Genomic DNA, 22195 nt, shown 5'->3' on the forward strand with positions numbered 1-22195 from the left:
TGGTCTGGAATCATTATGTTCCGAATCATCAAATCACCTAGTCTTCATTTTCCAGGCCTGAAGATGTCAAAGAGCTACTTGGGGTATCTTTTCAAGTGTCTTAGTTGCCTTGAATCAATCACCTTACAATATGTCTGAATTAATCTACAGGAAGTAATCAGTAACAGAAAAACAGAAGTCATCAAATTTGAGGCTGGCAAGATAGCACAGCAGGCCAGGTGTGGCCTTGAATGGGGTGCACCCTGGTTTGATCCTGGCACCCCATCGGGTCTCTTGAGTCCCAGCAGGAGTGATCCCTGAGTGCTGAGCCAGGAATAAGCCCAGAGCACTGATGGGTGTGGCCTAAAATCTAATTCTTTTTCAAAATGTACATATTTATGGGTAAAAATGAAACTTTCTATTATAGTCATATGTATATGACTATAAACCAAAGTAAATGGTATTTTAAGCAACTAGATGATAATTATTCCCAAAGAAATAAAATTAAGCAACATCATACATATGTTAACTATTGCTAAAATGGCAACTGTATGACAACATGTAGACTTCACAACAAATATATCTAATAAATGTCAACATGCTGTGCTACTCCGAGGGTGATAGTTATGTAAACAATATCTTAATAAAAACCTATGAATAACCTAGTAAGAAGCAATTTCACCTTTGGAATTACAATGATAAAATTTACTGACAGAGACTTTCATATCCAAGAAGCAGCTTGGCAACTGTAGACGTAAAGAACGTTGGTTCAGGTTAAAAAAAAAAAGCCTGAGTCACATCATGAAGATGACAAGTTAAAATCATTGCAATCTATTAAGAAGTAAGTTAATACATAAACCGCCCTCCCCCCAAAGAGAAAGAGAGACAGAGAGAGACAGAGAGGGGGAGAAAGAGAAACTGTTTTCTAAATAGAATCAAAATGAACTGAAAGTCAAAGAAATTTTTAAAAGGCAAATTAACAAAAAACTACATATGTAAGCTAATTTGAAAAGCTTCAACAAGGAGAGAAAAAAAAATCCTTGGCTGTATATTTCAACTGGAGACACCAGATCCATACACTGAAATCAATGTGAAGTTATAGTTCTAACTTTGTGATAAAAGCATGTTACATATAGATGTGGTATACTAATTCACAATAAAATGAAAGATGTGGGACTGTTATAATCTGGCATTTATTTTTCCTTGGCGGTCATTTAAATGTCACTTCATAACTCCAGTGACAGTGTTCAAAAATGTGTCTGCAAAAGAACAATGAGAAAAAAAAAACCACCAAAAAAACCTACCAGGGAGCTCAAATGTTTTTGCAAATGACCGTGAGTTAATTAGAAAAATCTGCACCCCTTCCAGTTCTTCTCAGGTGTCAGCTCTCATTAAATTAAAAAAAAAAATTCCCATTTCAAAGTTAAGAAATCCTATGGCTAATAGAATTTTTAAACTGGGCTCAAGTGGGCACATTCCTAGGTTCCTGTATGATGTCACACCGAGTAGCTCACAGATGAAGCTGGCTTTGCAAGCAGCATGGATGGTTTTCCAATATCTGAGGATCTCTCTCCTGCTAATTTCCCCGGCACAGACCGACCGTGCCGAGAACAGGTGTCCTGCTTTCAATTAGGGCGGCCGAGCACGCCAGTGTGAGGCCCGGATTAGTTCACCTTCGCACGGGGAATTTTCCTCGGCTGGGAATGGATTTATTATGGCTTCACACATGGAACAGAGCTCATGTCAGCTGAGGGCAGTGACACATCATATGATTCGAATTAACCTGCTGTGGATGGTTCCGCAGGGCTTAGACCGAGTACTGGAATGACGACATTTTCAAAACAGCTTGAAAGAAATCAGGATTGCTGAGCTGCGATGGTTCCAATTTGTTCCAACTAATCTATCACCTGCTGGAGATATTTTGCTAGTGGGTTTCTGGTAGCTGCAGTTTCCCAGGTTCCGCCAACCACTGACCTTGCTAATGGGTCCGATGGTTGCCTTTGCTCGGGGTAGCGGGGGACCGAGACAGCTCGGACAGAGCTGTGATAGGAAGCTGGGAGTTAGCACTTGCTCCAAAAGACGGTTGGTTGGGACCAGAGAGACACTTGCCTTGCACGCGGACACCCGGGGTTCGATCCCCGGTCCCCCACGGTGGCCCCCTGAGCCCCATCTGCAGTGATCTCTGAGTGCAGAGCCAGGAGTTAGCCCAGAGTACCGCTGGATGGGGCCCCCAAACAAAAAATACTGTTACTGAACAGAGGGAGAAAGGAAATAGCCAAGAACTTGACTTGAATTTGACTTAACCGGAAACCTGACTGGAATTCCTTCTCTTAAAATAACGCTAGAGAGCAGTTTTCGTAGCATCTCATTCATACAATGAGGTAACTAAACCTGATGGGCTGAATTTAAAACTGGTAAGCTGGTACCTTTATGAAGGAAACCTGGTTGGGCTGGTTATATAATCAGTATAATCAGTACTTCCTCAGGTTTATGCCTTGTATCAGTTCTAGACCTTTAATTTAAGAGTAATAAAAGGTAAAATGAGAAGACACAACTTTAGGAATGTGACTAACAAGACTGCTTGGGAATGACACATGTGCATATAGAGAAAATTGATTGGAGCAAAAGATGAATAGCAATGAATTTGTGAGTATTATTTATATAATAACATTATTATACTCTAACATGTTTTCAAAGGAAGTAAATTGTACTGGAGAATACTATAAAGTGGAAGCTTGCTTCTTGCCCCAATCTTGATAGACCATATTCCTCAGTGTACTTTAAAATCTTTTTCCAGATTTAAAATTTGGAAAAAGTAAGATTGTCTTGAATTGCTGAAAATCTCTGGTACATTTCTATGGGCAAAAAATGGCTAAATGTGCCTCATTATTCCTAATGATCTTGAAATATATAGTGATATTCTGGGTGTATGGTGGACATACATGTGCCTGTCACCTCACCAGGCACATTTCACAGCCCGGTACTGTGTTCTCAGCGTTGTGGAGCTGTGCTCTCTCACATGCCCCGTATGACCCTGGGTGGCCCTTACCCCTGTCCCCCCATTACTTCCCTCTCTCCTCTTCTGGCGTCCCCTCAATTTCTTTCCTTCTCTGTCCTTTTCCTTCCTAATCTCTGGGGTCAAGAGTGATCATGGTGCAAGGAAATGTGATCTACTGTTTTGTTTTTGTGTTTTGTTTTTTATTTAAGGCACTGTGATTTGTTACTCGTTGGGTGCTGTGGGCACATCCCAACCCCACACTTATTTGGGATACAAAGATACACAGCAGGGGGGTAACAAATGTCCCAAAGGTGACAGAAGCTGGGAGCTGGTCTATGCAGCTGAGCCGAGGATTTTACATGTTTACTCTGGACATGACTGGCAGCTGCCTTTGCCAGCAGTGGCGGTGGATCTTGGGTACACTGGCCTGCCACAAACAGTGACTGGCCCACACAGGGCTACTTTTTTTTCTTTTCTTTTTAAAAATTAAAAAAAAATATTATTGATTCACCATGAGATATAGTTACAAGCTTTCATGTCTGAGTTACAATCACACATGATCAAACACCCATCCCTCCACCAGTGCACACTCACCACCACCAATATCCCCAGTATACCCCACCTTTCCCACCCCGCCCCCGCCTCCATGGCAGACAACATTCCCCATACTCTCTCTCTACTTTTGGGCATTATGGTTTGCAATACAGATACTGAGAGGTCATCATGTTTGGTCCTTTATCTACTTTCGGCACACAGCTCTCATCCTGACTGATTCCTCCAGCCATCATTTTCTTAGTGATCCCGTCTCTATTCTCTGCCCGCTCAAGAGGCAGGCTTCCAGCTATGGAGCAATCTTCCTGACCCTTCTATCTACTATCCTTGGGTGTCGGTCATGTGTTATGTTATTTTATATTCCACAAATGAAAACCTGAAATGTAGGCATTTCTGCTAGTTACACTCATACTAAGCTGAGGGAAGAACACTTAAAAGAAAAAGAGCAACATGAGAAGGTGGAAGAAGGACAGAGCAGGAAGGACTAGGAGGAGGAGAACGTGGAGGAACCTTTAGTTACCTACATTCAGCGTAGTGTAGAAGCTTAGAGCCAAGACATTTTGAATGTGGGTAATTCACTTCATTTTATTAAAACAATGACTTCCTTAGTCATAAAATAGGAATGACTACATGTTTAATTTGGGGTCTATATGAATATGTAAAACATTAAATATATTTTTGTTTTTTTTCAATTAAAAATTCTTTGACTATCATGGTTTAGGTCACATGTTTACAACAGTGTCAGTGTTCATGGTTTTGATGTATAGTTGGCGCATTACATTACAAAGTGCCTGAGACTGTCCCAGACTCCTGTTATTTTCACTCAATACATTTTAACATGGACTGGAGTGATAGCACAGCGGTAGGGCATCTGCCTTGCATGCAGCCAACCCAGGTTCAATTCTTTCGTCCCTCTCGGAGAGCCCGGCAAGCTACCGAGAGTATCTCGCCCGCACGGCAGAGCCTGGCAAGCTACCCGTGGCATATTCGATATGCCAAAAACAGTAACAACAAGTCTCACAATGGAGATGTTACTGGTGCCTGCTCGAGCAAATCAATGAGCAACGGGGGAGGACAGTGCTACAGTGATACATTTTAACATCTATCTAATATCTACTGTCCTATATGTCTCAAGCAGTTTTCTAAGCATTTGAAATAAATGTTTAACAAGCTAATCACATCAATGTATACCATGTTATATATGCATATGTTGTACCTGGATATCCACTATCCACTCATTCATCCATCAAACCACCAATCCACTTATCTACCATTCACCCACTCATCCAGCGGCCAGCCAGCCTATTCCTTCCTTTTCCCTTTCCTTTCTCCTTCCCTTCCTCCTTCCCTTTATCCACCCATTTTATACTTTGCAGATTAATAACACAGATACAACCACACAGTCAAAAAGGTAGAAAGAAAATCTTGAATCGTTTTGGCTTCTCGTCAAATATTCTTTAAATGACATCCATTTTCACAAACTAAAGGTAATTTTAAAAGCACAATGATATTTGCCTTTTGATCTCTAGAATGGGCAGCTGCAGAGCCTACTTGCGGTAACTATACCGTAATTCATTCTTGGCAAGGAGAATCAATAGGCCCTATTCCCCTGTTAATTTATTCACATGAGTAAGGTGCACACATTTGCAGTGTCTTACCTGGTCCATTAAGGAAGTCTTTGATTTGCAGTGTAATCAGGGAAGGTGGAATTCCACTCCTGCTGTCTATTTCTCCAGGCACTGTCTGTAGCCAAACTGTGCAGTAATCAAGGGCTTCTGGCAGAGTCTTCCCAGGATCTAGAGTGACAAAATAAAAATACTCGTTATATGACAAACATCTTAGTTTGGTGGGAGAGAGTGCGCCGAGAAGGAAGGAAGTTTCAAGAGCTGTGTACAACGTTCACTGGTCCGAGGAAGGGAGGATGCTAAAACAACACTCGCCAGGCCAAAGAGGAAAAGGGCCCTTCCAGATCTGACCCCTCCCTCATCTCTGAGAGAAGGTAAACTTTCTGCGCTCTGAACTCCTGAAGAGCCAGCAACAGTTGGAGTCACTGGATTTTTTTTTTTTTAAATGGGATGCTGGAAACTAAAGAAAGAAAGGGTGACCCTTTCAGCTTAAGAGAAGGCATCTACAAGTTCAAAGATGCAGAGGATTAGCACTACTTAGGGGTTATTTGATCTGCTTCTGTGTTTTACTGACATTACCACCACTTCTTACTGTGAGGCTTTTGAAGTTGACTTCAGTAGCCTTCCCATAACCTTCTTGAGGGATAAAAATGAGACAATTTCTAATGGGCCCAATTTTGATTAAAATCTGACATTTTCCCCCTGTTCTGACCTTTCGATTAAATACTATAATGTTTTAAACATTTTTTTTTCTGGTTAATATTGTATATTGTTTCAAAAGTAATTTTCAACTCCTGGTGATGGCAAGTAGAATTTGCTGTTTAATGCTTGGCAATGCACAGTTTCTATTGCAAGAGCTCTTTAAGTAAAACAACTGATGTATCTTGGCATACATTTCTGTAGGCTTTTTAAAAACTTCTAAATATTCACAGTTTTCCTTTAGTTTCAAGATTGTTTGACTCTCAGTGTTTTAATGGCCTCTGAATGTCAATTTTATAGGGATGTTCTTGCCACAGAGTCCATCTATTCCATTTTCAGTCTATTTGAAATGTGTTATTAAAATGTTATTTATTTTAGGATTTATTGATTGGATCGCTTTCAAGAATAGCATTTACATACAGTCCGTTATACTCAACATATGGTTATATAGTATTACTGTCACATGTGAACTGGGCATATAAATTCTGTGTTGGTATTTGTATTTCTTGACCTTATCATGTGATCCTTATGAAATCTGGCACATATGAACCTTTATGTACTTTCAAAGAAAAGACTGAAAGCAATTGATGGCGACGTTAGATCTATGTGGTAAAGATCAAACACCAAGTACGTGCATTCTCTTTGTCTACGATGGCGGACTTGAGAGCAGTGGTATAGATCCACTGCTGAGTAACCATAGCTCTGGCTTTCAAACAAAACAGATCTGGCGGAAGGATGCGAAAATCCGCAGGGTATCTATGATCACGGAGTAGGAAGCGCTCACCTGTCAGCACCTCCGAGGCTGGTTGCAGAGTCGCATCTATGAAGCCATCAGGAAGCACTTACCAAGTAAGGTGCTATGTAAGCTTTTACTAGTGAAGGAGCCTAAGTGGGGCCACCATTTTAAGTGACTACAGCATAGGGAGAAAGCAATGACTGAACAAAGAAAACAAGCCCAAGCGATCAAATAATGCAGAGATGAATCAACATAAAGCAATTAACAGGAAATATAAGAAATGGTAAAACTAAGAATAAGTAAAACACAGAGGCTAGGAATCATGTACTCAAACCTAAATGACAAGACAGGAATTATCACCAGACAAAGTTTCTAACATCAGTACTGATACGGGTAAAAAATGGGTAGAGGCTAAGATGAGCAATTAATATTATTATTTTTTAAAAAAATCTCTCCTTGCCTCTCCTTCCCTTTGGTGCAGCTGCTGGTGGTGTTGTGACGAGGTGTACTCACATGGCGTGGTTGTGGCGCTCTCATTAAGAAACAATTTTTTATAAAATTTAGCCACTATGATTGACCACTGTTAATGTGAATGTTTTTGGAAACACAATGCTGCCGAATCGTACCAGCACTGAAGTATCAGGGTCCCTCCCATTCCCCACTCCCCAGCCTTCCCCCACACTCAGCAAGCTTAGTTCTCTGGGCACACTGTCACCACTGGCCACCTCTGTTCCCGTACTATGCTTCTCTGGACCCCACAAGTGAGTGAGACCAGTGTCTGTCCTCCTTCCTTTGACTCCCCCTGCTCAGCATGACCTCTTTCTCAGTTCCATTCCAACCGTAGCAAATTTCAGCATTTCATCTTTTTAGAGCCGAGTAATATTCCTTTACGGGCCCACAGTTCTTTAAAAACATTTTTTTAATTGTATCACCCCTCTTCTCTCTTTTTTCCCTTTTAGGCATTGTTGTTTGCAATACTGTTACTGAAAGGGTACCATGCATATTATTTTACTTCCTTTCAGCACCTAGTTTTTGTTCAGTTAACATTTCCAACTATTATTGTCATAGTGGTCCCTTATGTGTCCTAATTGCACCTCATCGCCCTCCCGCCAGGTGACAAGCTTCACACCATGGACCAGTCACTCTGACCCTTGTTCCTACTGTCATTGGTTATTATAACCGACACTTAAAAAATATACATATCCCACAAATGAGTATGTCTGTCCCTCTCACTCTGACTCATTTCACTCAGTATGAGATGTGTAATGTCCATCCATGTGTAATCAACTTACATGATTTCATTTCCCCAAAGCTGTGGAGTGTTCCATTGTGTAGATGTGCCATAGTTTCCTTACCCACTCATCTGTTCTTGGGCAGTCGGCTTGTTTCCAGGTTATGGCTATTGTGAATAGTGCTGCATGAACACAGGAGTGCAGATGGCTTTTCTGCAGTGTGTTTTTGGGCCACAAACCACAGCTTCTTTACCTGCTCACCTGTTTTTAGGCACCTGGATGTTTCCACATCTTGGCTATTGTGAATAGTGCCACAGTGAACAGAGGAGCAAAAATATCTTTTCTGATTAACTGTTAATTGTGTTCTTAAGATGTGGACTGGCTGGGTCATATGTAGGCTCAATTCTCAATTTTTTTTTTTTTTGGGGGGGGAGTTTCTATACTGTTTTCCATAGAGGCTGAACCAGAGGACAGTTCCACCAATAGTGAATGAGGGTTTCTCTTTCACTGAAGCTCTGTCAGTACTAGTTGTTGATGGTCTTCTTTAAATGTTCCATCCTCACTGACATGAGGTGATGTAACTCATTGTTATTCTGATTTTCCTTTATTGTGATGGAAAGTCATGCAGGGTACTGCTTTCAAATACCTACTGGCCATCCTGTCTTCTTTAAAAAATTATCTGTTCAGCTCTTCTCCCATTTTGAGACAGGATTGGCTTTTTGTGTATGTGCTAACTTTTGTGAGTGTTTTACACATCTCAGATATTAGCCCTTTGATGTATGGTGAGTGAATATTTTCTCCCACTCAGAACAGTGACTTTTTATTATTTTATTTTACTTTTGCTTTTTGGGTCACATCCATGATGCACAGGGGTTATTCCTGGCTCTGCATTCAGGAATTACTCCTAGAGGTGCTCAGGGAGCCATATAGGATGCTGGGATTCGAACCCAGGTTGGCCGCATGCAAGGCAAACACCCTATCCGCTGTGATATCATTCCAGCCCCAACAGCGTCTTTATACTCTAGTCCTCACTTTTTTCACTGTTGGGAAACTTTTTCATTTGCTATTGTCCTGCTGGTTTATCTTCACTTCCACTTTATTAGCCAATGACACAGAATCACTGAAGATGCCCCTGAAGTTGGTATCACGGAGAGTTCTGCCTGTGTCTCATTGGACGTATTTTATGGATTTGGTTCCGATGCTGAGGTCTCTGACCCACTTTGAATGAACTGTGCATGCTGCGAGTTAGGAGCCAGCTTCATTTTTATTTCCAGGAGGCACTGCAGCAGTTTCCCCAGCACAAACTGCTGAAGAGATCCTCACTGTTCTACGTCAGTCTTTGGTGTCTGGGCCAAAGAGTAACGTCTATATCCCTGACAGTTTACCTCTGGGTTTGTAGTTCTATTCCACTGAGCTGAGAATCTACCTTTATTCCAGTACCTCACTGTTTTGATTACTGTACCTTACTACATAGTTCACAGTCAGGGAAAGGAAAAATTCACACTTTTTTTTTTCCTACTTGGGAGAGTTTTTAACTCCCTTTCAAATTTAGTGTTATTTCTTTCAACCCACTAAAAATGCCATGGGAATTTTTAGGGCACTACACTGAATTGTGTAGTGTTTTAGGTAGGTGCACTTTTTTTTCTTTTTAAAAGGCTATGCTGTTTACTAGGGCTGCACATTGGGTTGTGGCATCCACACCACCAGCCTCGGGTTGCACCCTTGTGTGGGACATACCCACACCTGGCTGTGGTGTGGCCAGATATCACTGGTGGCCCTGAGACTCTCGGGCAGCAAGGCTCCGGGTCAGGGAGGTCAAATGATGCCTTTTCAGCAGGTTTGATTGTTGGGGGAAAATTCTAAATAATAATAGTCTTCTGTTGAAATATTGAATGTATTCAAAGTATAGAGAGAATAAAGAGAAGATCATTAGCCACACAGGTGGGGGGCGGGTGGGAGGGAGGGAGGGTATACTGGGGCTCCTGGAGGTGGAACATGTGCACTGGTGAAGGGATGGGGGTATGATTATTGAGCAACTGAGACTTGAACCTGAGAGCTTTGTAACTTTTTTCATGGTGATTCAATAAAAAAAAGTAAAAATAAAATAAGTTGTTTTGTGTGCCTCAGGGGGCAGGTGGGAAGCTGCAGACAATGGCGGGCGAAGGTCACACTGGTGATGAAGGGACTGGAACATGGGCTGCCCCCAACAACTGTTTATGAACAACTCTGTAAACAAGTGTTCCGGTAAAAGGCATCTGGCCACACCCAGGCTGTACCTTTCTTTGTCTTCTGTTTGGTTTGTGTCCACACCCAGTAATTATGCAGGGCTGACTCTTCACTCAATGCTTAGGACTCAGTCCTGGCAGTGCTTGGGGAACCACAGGTGCTGCTGGGATTGACCTAGCACTAAGCAAGCACCCAACCTGCTGTACCACCTCCCCGGCCCTATCAACAAGTTTTGAAACTACACCATGTTTTAATTTCCGGGCATACTGATGCTAAAGTTAGTATGATGGATGATGTCTAATTAGAATTCATGTGCCCCAAAATTCTGCAGCGTTCACTTTCAGTAGCTTTTACTCCTATGCATATGACACTGAGTTTTCTTTCTGACAGAGGAGGTTTTGATCAAAATATCACAAATTCCCCACGAATGAACAGGATGATTAGATGATGCTCTTAAGAAGCAGCATTTAAATGTCTTCCAGACGGATTTCTGTCTCCATTTTGTGAGTTCCAGAGAATCCAGTAAATTCTACCGTTTGCTCTATCATTTGTTTTTTTTTTTTTTTAGGAAGCAACTGACAATAAGTTTTATTCACTCTTGCAGCCTTCAGTGACATGCTATTCTGGTTAGAAGAAACTCAGGTCAGCCACAGCTGAGCTGGGACCAAGGCGTCTGTGGCCGCGGCTTGCTTTCTCTCACCCTAGCTACACAGTGGGCAGAGAGCCACGGACGGGCCTCTGCACTCCGGGACGACTGGCAGGTGACATGATACTGTCTCCCAAAAGAGCTATGCTGCTAGTTTGCCCCAGAGCCGGCATGATGGCACACGGCCTGCTCGGCATGTTGTTTCCTCATGTCTGTTCCACAGGGGCACTGGGAGGACTTTAGAGCGGGAGAAACTGTCCAGCAATGACCAGAACTTGAGTCCTGGAGGCAGGCAGGCCCAGGAGGCCCCAGTTCCTTTCACTGGAACTTCCCTGAATTCCAGTTTCCTTGTTTCCAAATTGGTATAATTAAATTGTGGGGCTGTTGAGAATATGATATAAAGTGTGTAATGTGATTTGTATGGGTCTTGTCATAGTGTCACTATTTTGTTTTTTAAACACAAACTCTAAACAAAACAGCAGTGTGTGTGTGTGTGTGTGTGTGTGTGCGCACACACACACACACACACGCTGGGGGCTTCTTTCAATATTTGCCCTTCCTAGTTTGCTCTTTTTTGTAAATAATAACACAGTTTACATCACTAATCTAAAATAAGAGTTATGTAATAGGAAAGAAAAAATTAAAAACTTTGCTTACTCGTGGAAACTGTACCTGATCTTGATCTTTAAACTGGTAAGCTTATTCAATTTTTAAAATAATAATTACTGAGGCTTGAAATCCTAATTCGCACTTTTCCCCTTCCTTATTAAATTGCTCTGACTGAGGAGAAATCTGAGAACCGACAACATCCCTGTACTTCGGGTCTGACAATTACTCAGATTATACGCTAACCTTTCCCAGCCCATAGAAATATTTGGCCAGCACCGGGATGGAGGAATTAAATAATCTGCAAGCCCAAAGAGGCTCCTTCCCAGTTTTTAAGACTAGAAGCCAGAGACTCACGTTATGAAGGTGCCTGGGTGTACTGACCCCTCAACAAAGAAGAGGCATAAATGAGGCTTGAATTTACAAATGAAAGTGCTGAGTTACCAGCAGGCTTTCAGTCACACAGATTTCTTTTTTAAAAGGAAGATCAAATTGAATTCACAGCTAGCTAGAGGGAAAACTGGGCAGGGGAAATGAGAGCCAAGGGCCCCTCTCCCTCACCTCCCTGACAAAATGTCACTGAGGGGTCTTGCAGCTTAGCTCCTTTAGGCCCTGCCAATGGGGTGTAGAGGGAAGAGTGATTGTGTGGGGAGGGATGGGGGGGCCCTGGACTGACTGCCTCTACCTCTGACATCTGGGCTGCTGAAGCACCTGGGGCCACATTTCAGAAGCCGCAACTGAGGGCTGGATACAAGAGCTGAAAGGACAACTTTCGGCCACAGAGGTCACTGTGAGACCATTGCTTCAGGACCACTAGACATGCAAAAGCAATGCCACAAGCTCACTGAGTTCCTGACATTTTTCTCTGGAGCGATAGCACAGCGGGTAGGACATTTGCCTTGCACGCAGCAGACTTGGGTTTGATTCCTCCGTCCCTCTCGGAGAGCCCGGCAAGCTACTGAGAATATCCCGCCTGCAAGGCAGAGCCTGGCAAGCTCCCTGTGGCGTATTCGTTACGCCAGAAACAGTAACAACAAGTCTCACAACGGAGACGTTACTGGTGCCCGCTTGAGCAAACCGATGAACAATGGGACCCGATAGTTCTCTTTTGGGGTCCTTCTAAGAAGTGGACTCTGGGCTTCCCTTTCCTTTCCTTTCTTGAAGAAGGAAGTGTCTCACCAGCAGTGCTCGGAGAACCTAGACATGTGTCTTGGGTTCAGTAGTGAGGAAACGAAGAAGGCAAGGGCCACCCAGCAGTGTCTGGGGACCAGGTGGTGTCTAGACTGAAACCTGGGGTCTCCGTGAGTCAGCGCGCACCCCAGCCATTTTGAGGTATCCACTCAGAGTCTTGCTTAGGGGAGCTGCGGGGGTGAATGTCCGTAGATTCCTTACTAGGCCAGAACATTGAACTGGGGCTGAACCTGGAGCCATCAAATGCACTTAACATTCAATGTCAGTTCAGCCAAATCAGCTTCACATCTAAATCCAGGCATCTGGCTCGCTCCTTGCTTCCCTTCCCCACGCTGTGCTCTCCTGTCTCCTCAGTCACCCCAGCTCGAAAGGCAACGCCTGGAGCCACAGGGAGCGGAAGCCAGGCGGGGAGGAAAGGATGAAAGCAGCTACAGGAGGGGAGAGACAGCTCAAAGGCTGCAGTGCTGTTCTGTACCAGGGAATCCTGGTTCTAGCTCCTTCTTCTTTTTTTTTTTTGCTTTTTGGGTCACACCCAGAGATGCACAGGGGTTACGCCTGGCTCTGCATGCACTCAGGAATTACTCCTGGTGGTGCTCAGGGACCATACAGGATGCTGGGAATTGAACCCGGGTCGGCCATGTGCGAGCCAAACGCTCTCCCCACTGTGCTATCACTCCAGCCCCCTCTAGCGCATTGCTGGGTCACCTGGGCTAGCATCATCATTCACCAAGGCTGGGGGGTTCTTTTTACCTTTGTGACCTTTGCAGTTTAGAGTTGTTTCCTGCATGTTGTTGTGTGGTTAGGAACCTGGTTGGGATGTCTTAGTATGTTTACGGTATGTCATGGGCAGGGGAAGAAATGGCTGGCTGCACTCCTCTCTTCATAGGCAGGGTTCACTCCTGACCTTGGAACCCTAATTTTGTCCGAAGCGACATGTTACCTGCAACACAGCTGGGAGTGACCCCTCCGTGCACCAAGCTGGGGGGAGTCCCAAGCACCACAGGTACAGATGTGACGTTAACAACCAAATTAAAAAGTAGCTCCTGGGATCTACGATCAGGCATACCCACTGGCTCTAACTTTTAAAATCAAATCTTCCATGTCTTTTAAGAAGGAAATACATCCTTTCTTCTTAATCTAACCAGCAGATCATATGGGAAGTGTTCTTTCAATTAATTCCTTTCCTTTTTTTTTTTTTTACTGACTGTGCTGACCTGTGATATTCTTGATTTGATTCCTATTTGGTTATGTACTTGTTAAATTCTGTAAGATAACATTTGAATAAAACCTAAGGCAGGTAAATAGAAGGCACGGTTCAGAAAAAAAAAATGTAGTCATAGATCCTAGAAAGATAATTTTAATATCAACTTACAGACCTCTTTCTGCTCTGAGCAGCGTCTGCAGTCCATGAGAATGAAAGCCAATATAATGGTTTCTCGTTCTCCTCAGTTTTCACTTATTTTAAGTAAATGCTGATGATTAAAATTGGTATCTCATGGTGATTCAGTAAAAAAATATATATAACAAATTAATTTAAAAAATAAAATTGCTGTCCAAGGGGTCAGAACACGAATCTTTTTCTCAGGCCCCCAAAGGAAAGCTTCCTCTTTGGCTGCTAACAACTACCGCTGAATGATGTTTCATAGCCCCAAGGCATTTAATAAATATTATCTTACTTGGAGATCAGATTAAATGAGTAAAGAATAAAGGCCAGATACCATCATACCCACTTTAGAGATAAGAGGAAGAAAAAAACCCCCAAAACAAAAGGAACAGAGATTTAGTTATTTTTATTTAAGAGTGGTGGCATCAGAGCCAAGACTAAAGTCAACATTTCTGATTTTTGTTCCCAGGACTCATGTGTCCTTCTCCGGCACGGGGCTTTTCCCCACCAGCTGGGGAACTTTCCTTTCCCACCACAATTCTCTGAGTGACAGACCGGAGCGCCTCTCATCTGAGAGACCTACTTACTTGCTGATTCCTGTCAGAGTAAAAATTTGTTTCACATTATTGGCCAGTGAGAAATGTTCCCAGCAGCTAAATTTTCAGATAAATGTTCAAGTTGCGATCATTTTGACATTAAAGTCACAGGTTAATTTTAAGCCTTTCCAGGGACATTAGCAAAACCTTTAATTCTAAAGAGACATGTAATTCAATCCTTCTCTAAAAGTCACAATAACTAAATGAAATCAAGATATGATTTATGAGGTGTAAGAAGCCAGTTTATGATTTTCCAACTGTTGGTTTACTCAAATGTCTTTGGCACATTTTCCGCAGCCCTATTCATGAAAGGGCAGAGAAGCCAATTACTGGAGTGGAAAAATTTCAAACTACACAATAGCTATAATTGCACTGAAATGAAGTGAATACTTCTCCCCTTCTCCTCCCCCCCAGCATTTATAACCATTAGTTTTTAAATTGGCAGAAAGATATTAACAATAATGATAAAATCAACAGCAATGAAGCAATAATACTAACATCCACTGCATTACAGCGCTCTGCTGTAGACTTACTAAGAAACTCAGAGACATCCTGAATCCTCCAATAACCCTCAGAGGGAGCTCCCCATGTTGCAGATAAGGAACCTAGATAAGGACAAGGAGATGAGCCCAGGGGTAGACTAGCAGACCTTGGATGAAAATGCAGGACAAAACTCTGTTCTGTCAGATTTTACACAACTTCAAAATGCAACATGCATCCCATTCTAGAGAAAACCTTTCTGGCTGTTCCTGTCCTGCACACAGTATTATTACTTCTTCTGTATGCTAAACTCTTTCCTACTTCCTTTCTGGATTTTAGCCTCTGATGCTTGAAACGCGGCTCTTAATAAGGTCAAGGAGTTGCAAGAGGGCAAAAGCAACTGTTTTCAAGTGAGTCTGTTAATTCCCAGTACTCATGCCTGGTCTCGGAAAAGCCAAGCCATGTCCCTCGGAAGTCTGGGGGCGAGTTCTGTCCCCCCAGGATGGTTCTACTCCTTCACAATTGACCAGATGGCACAGTCACTTCTTCAAAAACAAATTAAAAAGCCCCAAACAAACAAGAAGAAAAATGACTTTTTGAGGCTGCCTTGGGCTGCATAGTCAAGACATGAGGCAATTTCAAATCTGGACTCCATTACATTAAACAAAACAAATACTGATTTTTAAATATTTATAAACACAACTAATACGATTATGTTAAAAACAACTACATACATCTTTATTTAAATGAGAATTGCCAATAATACAGCTGCTGCGTATCAAGGTACTGGCAGAAGCTCACATTCCTGGTATAGGCGGGGCCAGGTGAGGAAGACAAAAGCCCCTTGCATTATTCTAGTATTTTCCAAAGAAGCCTGCTAGCTCACAATGGACCATCCACTTGGACTAGATGGAAAATCATTTGTAGGTTATTGATACTAATAGTCACTCGTGTTGGTAATTTAGGTTATAAAGAATCTGTCATTAAAAAAATGATGTAGAACAAAGCACAGCACTGTGTTTACATTTAGGTATAGCTGGAAGAGCTTATGATCATTAGACTAGGCAGACTGGGGATCATATTTTATTAACAACACTTCCAAAATGATAACCAACTGTTTCGTTTGTATTTCACAATGGATTTCCAGAATAGCTCTGCTGTAGGTATACATAGAGGATCCATTTATCATCTTTGCTGAGTAGCATCTCAAGAAAAAAAAAAAAGGCTTTTCAGTACGTACATGCATAAACGGTGTGGACAATGCACACCCACACGTCTACAGACCAGTCAGGGACCTCGACAAGGCAGACTGACCCCAGGGCAGAGAACTTCAGCGCTCCCTTCTCCAGCTTGAGTATCATAACTGAAAGTTCCTCCTTAAGGAAAACAGGGTGAGAACGCTGTTCCTACCTTTGAGTATTTGAACATATATTTTGCCTCAAAGTGACATGGGCAGAATCAAGTTAATCCTGACAACTCCCTGGGAGCAGTAATTATCCATTACAATACACTTAACTCATCTGTGCTGGGAGACATAAAAATATTAAAGTGTCACTTTTGGAGGAAATCCTGTATTAGGTTTCACAGAAAACCATGTCTCCGTTGATGGCCTAGAAAAGATTTCCATTATTTTTAAATTGTAGGAGTTCCGGTGCCCACCCAAATGGGGAAAAGCTAAGTATAGCTTATCTCTACTACTGCTTCCAATTGAAAACTCAAGAGAACAGAAAGTGCAGGCAATGGAGAAATAATACAGCAGGTAAGGCACTTGCCTTGCATGCAGCAGACCCAGGTTAGATCCCTGGTACTACATATGGTCGGTCCCCTAAGCCTGTGATTCCTGAGCACAGAGCCAGGAGTAAACCCTGAATACTGCCAGGTGTGGCCCCCAAAACAAAACAAGCAAGCAAACAAAGAAGGGAAAAAATCCAATACTTGATGACTCTGAAATGCAAACAAGGATAATGCAGGTCTGGGATGAATGAGAAACATGACTGTCTAGGTTTCAGCTTTTCTTCTGTACCTTTGATCTGACAATAAGTCCTAAGTTGGGGTAGTGGAAATGGCAAGGGTAGTCAGAGTCCCTCACAAATCCTGTGTGGAAAATCGGGTGCCTGGGGTGAAACTATGGCTTGTAATTCTTATCTCCTCCCCACCCCCCCGCCAAGGTTTGTCCAATGAATGAGTATGCATGTGTGTGTGTGTGTGTGCGAGAGCGCGCGCGCACGTATGTGCACGTTGTGTGTACCTGCACACATGCTCACATACACTGGAGCAGGCACTGCCGTGGCCAGCCTGAGAATGGTTAAGACTTAACAGCAGCGGGTGCTATAATTATGCTTGAAAACGTACATGTAAGCACACTTGAAATGAATGGGATTATGGAAGTGCTCAGAAAAGAAAAAGGAACTATATAGTAAGACTCAAAGGAAAATTTCAGCACTGAAAAACAGAAATGATCCGATATAAAGAACAAAAATGAAAACATGGAACCTTAGCGATGTGTGGAACAATACTAAGAAGATACTGGAGACCCAAAAGGAAGATTAGTATAAGACCTATTTGGGAAACTAATAGCGACAGATTCCCTAAATTTATTCTAAAAAAATTTATAAATGTAATTACTCTGTAGGATGTAAAAAACCTCAGAAAACCACAAATATGATAAATTCAAAGATATCAAGCCCAAATCCGTCATAATCAGAGATAAGAAAAAAACTGAAATTAGCTAGAGGAAAAAAAACATATTACATACAAGGGAAAATAACTGGAATTGGCACAGATTTTACAACATAAACCACAGAGGTTAGAAGATAGTGTAACAATATCTAAAGTGCCGAAGGAAGTATTAACCCAGATTTCTATACCTAGCAAGAATATCCTTTAGGAATATATATGTATATGTCCTATATATATATGTATATACATGTATGTATATATATGTATGTGTATACAAGAGTGTGTTTATGTGTGTGTGTGAAAGAGATAGAGAGTGATTAGAGACTGAGATGACAGGAAACTAAGAAATTAATTCCCAGTAGTTCTTCTTCACTTAAAGGCATTCAAAGAAATGGTTCATAACACTGAAGGCGTATTAGATTGGAGAAAAACTTAAAAGTACAAGAAAGAAACAGCTTTTGACATGGTAAGTACCAGGGAAATAGAGAAGACTAGTTTTTTTCTCTTTAGTTCTCCCACTACTCCCCTGATTAATTTTTTTAACAAAGTAAGGCTGTTGCAACAAAGATCACAATATTTGGTTTTTAATAATGTAGATATATAATTGTAAATGAGGAAAATAAAAGGACCTATATGGATGTAAGACTTTTGCATTTCCAAGGAGTGATAATATATTACCACTAAGTAGACTACAAAAGACTAGACATACATATGGAAACCCCAGGGCAAATAAAACACACTATGAAGAAATATAGCAAAAAAGGAAATAGATAAATTAAGTCAAACACTAAAATGAATTTTGTGCTGCAGCTTGAGATGAATCTAATAAAACTTAATTTGAAGCGTAATTTTTATTTCATTTCTCTGCATCTAAGGCTTCGTGCTTAAACAATTCCATATAACTGACATTAAACTTTTGTAAACTATCTCTTAAAATAGATGTTACAGCTCTTAAACCATTTTAAGTATTCATATCATGTCTATACATAACCTTCCAAATGTTAATCACTACTCATAGTAAGTTTAGTCATTGTCTTAAGAGAGGTACCAGGGGCAGAAACTGGGCCTTATTACAGGTTCATCTGCATATGAATATGCTTGGTAAACACCTAGTACTCAAGTTGATTAATAAATGAGTATTTCCAAGTGACTGAGCTATAAATGGAAAGTAATGGAGACATAAGGTACCTTTTAAAATAATACCAGGTTGATTGTGCAAAACAGGAGGATTACTTGTGATTTAAAAAGAAAATTAATTTAATGTGATCACCTTTTGAGATATCAGACTACATTCCAAAAATATCAGAAGGATTTTTAGTGCTTGCTATAAGTATCTTCACTGGAGCCTTCTAAACATTTCAAATAAAACAATGGCATTTTTGGGTAGGGAACTACAACCCAGTGGTGGTCACGTGACTCTGTGTGCGTGTGGGGGGCGTGGTATGTCTCTGGGCCCATACACAGGGCTGGGGTTTGAACTAGGCTGGGCAACATGCAAGGCAAGTGCCTGAGTACCTTCCCTCTGCTCCTGAAACCAAGTCCTTATAGATTAATGTTAAATTATAATTCTCTACAGAAAACCACCCTGAGCAATGAATTAACAATGAATAAAGTTAACAATTAAGTGGCTCGTGCCAACTTTCAGGATCCCGATGAATTGGAAAACGGAAATCTCTGAAGTGAGCAGGCATTTAGAAATTTTCTGTATATGAATTGTTATTTAACATTCTTATAGTTCTCTCATTAGTTAATGAGTTAAGTAAAAATTCTTATACACACATTTTATATCCTTGTAAGAATTAGGAGTTTAGGGGAAAATTATCCTCTAAACAGTCTTCTGTGAAATAAAATCATCTGTTTGCTTTTTGTTCCAAGCCAGCACCACATACAGGAAACTGAGCATGTTGTAATAAGGGTGCCTGACGTGCAGGGAGAATCATGAACAATTCTAACTGCGTGGTGCTAGAATTTATTTTTACCATCAAATATTTCAGATGTCTCAGGAAAGAAAGCCCAGTGTCGCCATAACAACCTAAGGCATGGCTGAAATGATGCCCTGTAGTCATCATCGAGGTGCAGTCACGGGCTGCCTGTCACTTGCCTTTCCTTCCAAAAATAACAATTAACCTTAGTATCAAGGATGGAAGTCCTCACAATCTAGAAAGACACAATCAGCTACCTCAATTATTTTTAACTCCCTTAACCGGTTAACTTTTCTTTGGTCTTTAGACAAAAAAAAACTTTTTTGTCTGTCCATTATGATGTGTCATTACTGTTCGTTCCAGAAAGAGAACTGGCATTACCACCTTGCTGGGCTTCCTTGGTGAATGTTCACACGAGAGCCAGCCTCAGAGTTCTCTTTTTTACCCACATGATTACTATTTCAGAACAGAAAAGTGCTACATCAAGTTTTCTGGACAACTAAATTAGGAATGGGACTCGGACAGTTCATCCAAGCAGCCAATTTAAGCCAGAAATTTCCCGATTAGTTTTCTGAAAAACAATTTCATTAACATTTAATAAAATTCATCTATTTAAAACAGAATAAAAGAATTAGTGCCCTGCTAGAATGACAAAGGAGAACTTGCATTTTTACAAGTTAAAATAAACTTTCATCTGACGTGGTACTGGCTTACAGATCAACTCCCAGAAGCCAAAACAATATAGTCCGAATATTTTTAGAAAGGTGAGTAGAGAATATCAAAAATTTTCAACTGGACTTTGTTGCTGTCTAGTACAATCATCATATTTTTAGATAAGGACACAGGAACCCAAAGAAGTGAACAGTCTGGCTCAGACCCTGTGTAATTAATAACAGGACCAATGTGAAGTTGGAGGCTTTCTGCTTCCTAGTTTGGTGATTTTTCACTATGAAATACTTAAAACGGTAGCAGCACATTCTTATAAGAGCCTACAACTTGCTCGATTCAATGCCTACAACTTGTTAGAGTCAACTTTAGATTCAAAGTATTTTTATGAATTATTTCTCTTTAGTCCCACAGCTGCCCTCTGAGAGAGCTGCGTATCTGTGAGTGACAAAGTCGGAATTGGAACCAGGTTTGTCACATTACTAAAGAGGCTGATCCCAGGTAGGCCCAGCATGGAAACATTTAACAGCTACAAATCCACCTGAGGGAAAGATTTGCGGGGCCTGGAGGGGGACAAAGGAGGCTGAGTGCTAAACGTGCAAATCCTCACCTTTCCCTCTGGCCCAGGGAGAAAGGTTCAGAGACCAGACCCAGGAGTTCTGCCATCCTTGGTTTGCATTTTAGTGATTATTTTGGTTTGGGGGCTGCACCTGGCAGTACTCAGGGCTTACGCCGGGCTCTGCGCTCAGGAATCACTCCTGGCGGGGCCCAGGGAACCATATGGGGCACCAGAGATAAAACCCAAGTCGGTCACAGGCAAGGCAAGTGCCCTGCCCACTGTACCATTCTCTAGCCCCTGGATTTTAGCAGTGTTTAATACGAGGTCTGTGATGTGAGACAAGTTGCTTCTCCAAACTTGAGTTTTTTTCATCTGAAATGGGGGACTTCAATATCATCCGCGTTTTGTTAGAAGGATTAATGAAGATATTACATTGAGAGCAGTCAGTATAGTGCTCGGCAAGTGCCATATGTGAATAGGCTAAGGGCCACACCGCCTGGCAGTGCTCAAGGGCTACTGGGTTTGCTCCTGGAAGTTCTCTGACAGGGCAGGGATCACACCAGGCGCTTCATCATGCAAAGCATGCACTCAGTCCTTCGTGCTCTCTCTGGTCTGTTACATGTCAAGCTTATTATTATTCATTCATTCATTTATTTATTTATTTAAATATTATTGACGACTTTATTTATTTATTTATTTATTTATTTATTTATTTATTTATTTATTTATTTGCTTTTTGGGTCACACCTGGCGATGCACAGGGGTTACTCCTGGCTCTGCACTCAGGAATTACCCCTGGCCGTGCTCAGGGGACCATATGGGATGCTGGGATTTGAACCCGGGTCGGCCGCGTGCAAGGCAAATGCCCTACCCGCTGTGCTATCTCTTCAGCCCCTATTATTTATTTTTGAAAGGGCAACAAAGGGTTTATCAGGGCTTATTCCCGATTCTGTGCTAAGGGTCACTACTGGCGGGGTTGGGGGTTGGCAGGGGATCCAGCCTAGGGTAGCTGTGTAAATGGCAAAGCCGTCCCACACCAAGCTATTATATTTTAGTTTTTATTTTAAGTGGGGCACAACCAGTGGCACTCAGGGCTTACTCTGGGCTCTATGTTCAGGGACAACTACTGGCTGTGTTCAGAGACCAATGGGGTATCAGAGATCAAACTCAGGTGGGTTGCGTGCCAGGCAGCAGCCCTACCAGTTGTATTACCTTTCTAGCTCTCTATTATATTTTAACTATTTGCTTTCTCACAAATTTCCCTGAATCACTAAGTCATTTCTAAATACCTGGCAATTTATACTGATGCCTCCTTTAGAATTTGGACCGTGGACTGTCTGAGTAGATGCGTTCGCTGTAAGCAAAGGCTTTCCCTAGGCCTTTACACGGAGGATGATTCTAGAGGATGCTCCTTTCAGA

The 22195-nt window shown here is 41.8% G+C and overlaps 1 protein-coding gene across 5 annotated transcripts in view; it reads right to left on the reverse strand.

Moving 5' to 3' along the window:
• Window positions 1–22195, reverse strand: part of VPS13B (vacuolar protein sorting 13 homolog B) — a 645914-nt gene that overhangs the window by 147319 nt on the left and 476400 nt on the right. For all 5 annotated transcript variants that reach the window (XM_055125276.1, XM_055125277.1, XM_055125278.1 and 2 more), the window contains exon 34: window positions 5188–5325. In XM_055125276.1, coding sequence (XP_054981251.1) covers window positions 5188–5325 — 138 coding nt within the window. The remainder of the gene's footprint in view (window positions 1–5187; window positions 5326–22195) is intronic.

This window comes from Sorex araneus, chromosome 2 (assembly GCF_027595985.1).
Source record: "Sorex araneus isolate mSorAra2 chromosome 2, mSorAra2.pri, whole genome shotgun sequence".
Lineage (NCBI taxonomy): Eukaryota > Metazoa > Chordata > Mammalia > Eulipotyphla > Soricidae > Sorex > Sorex araneus.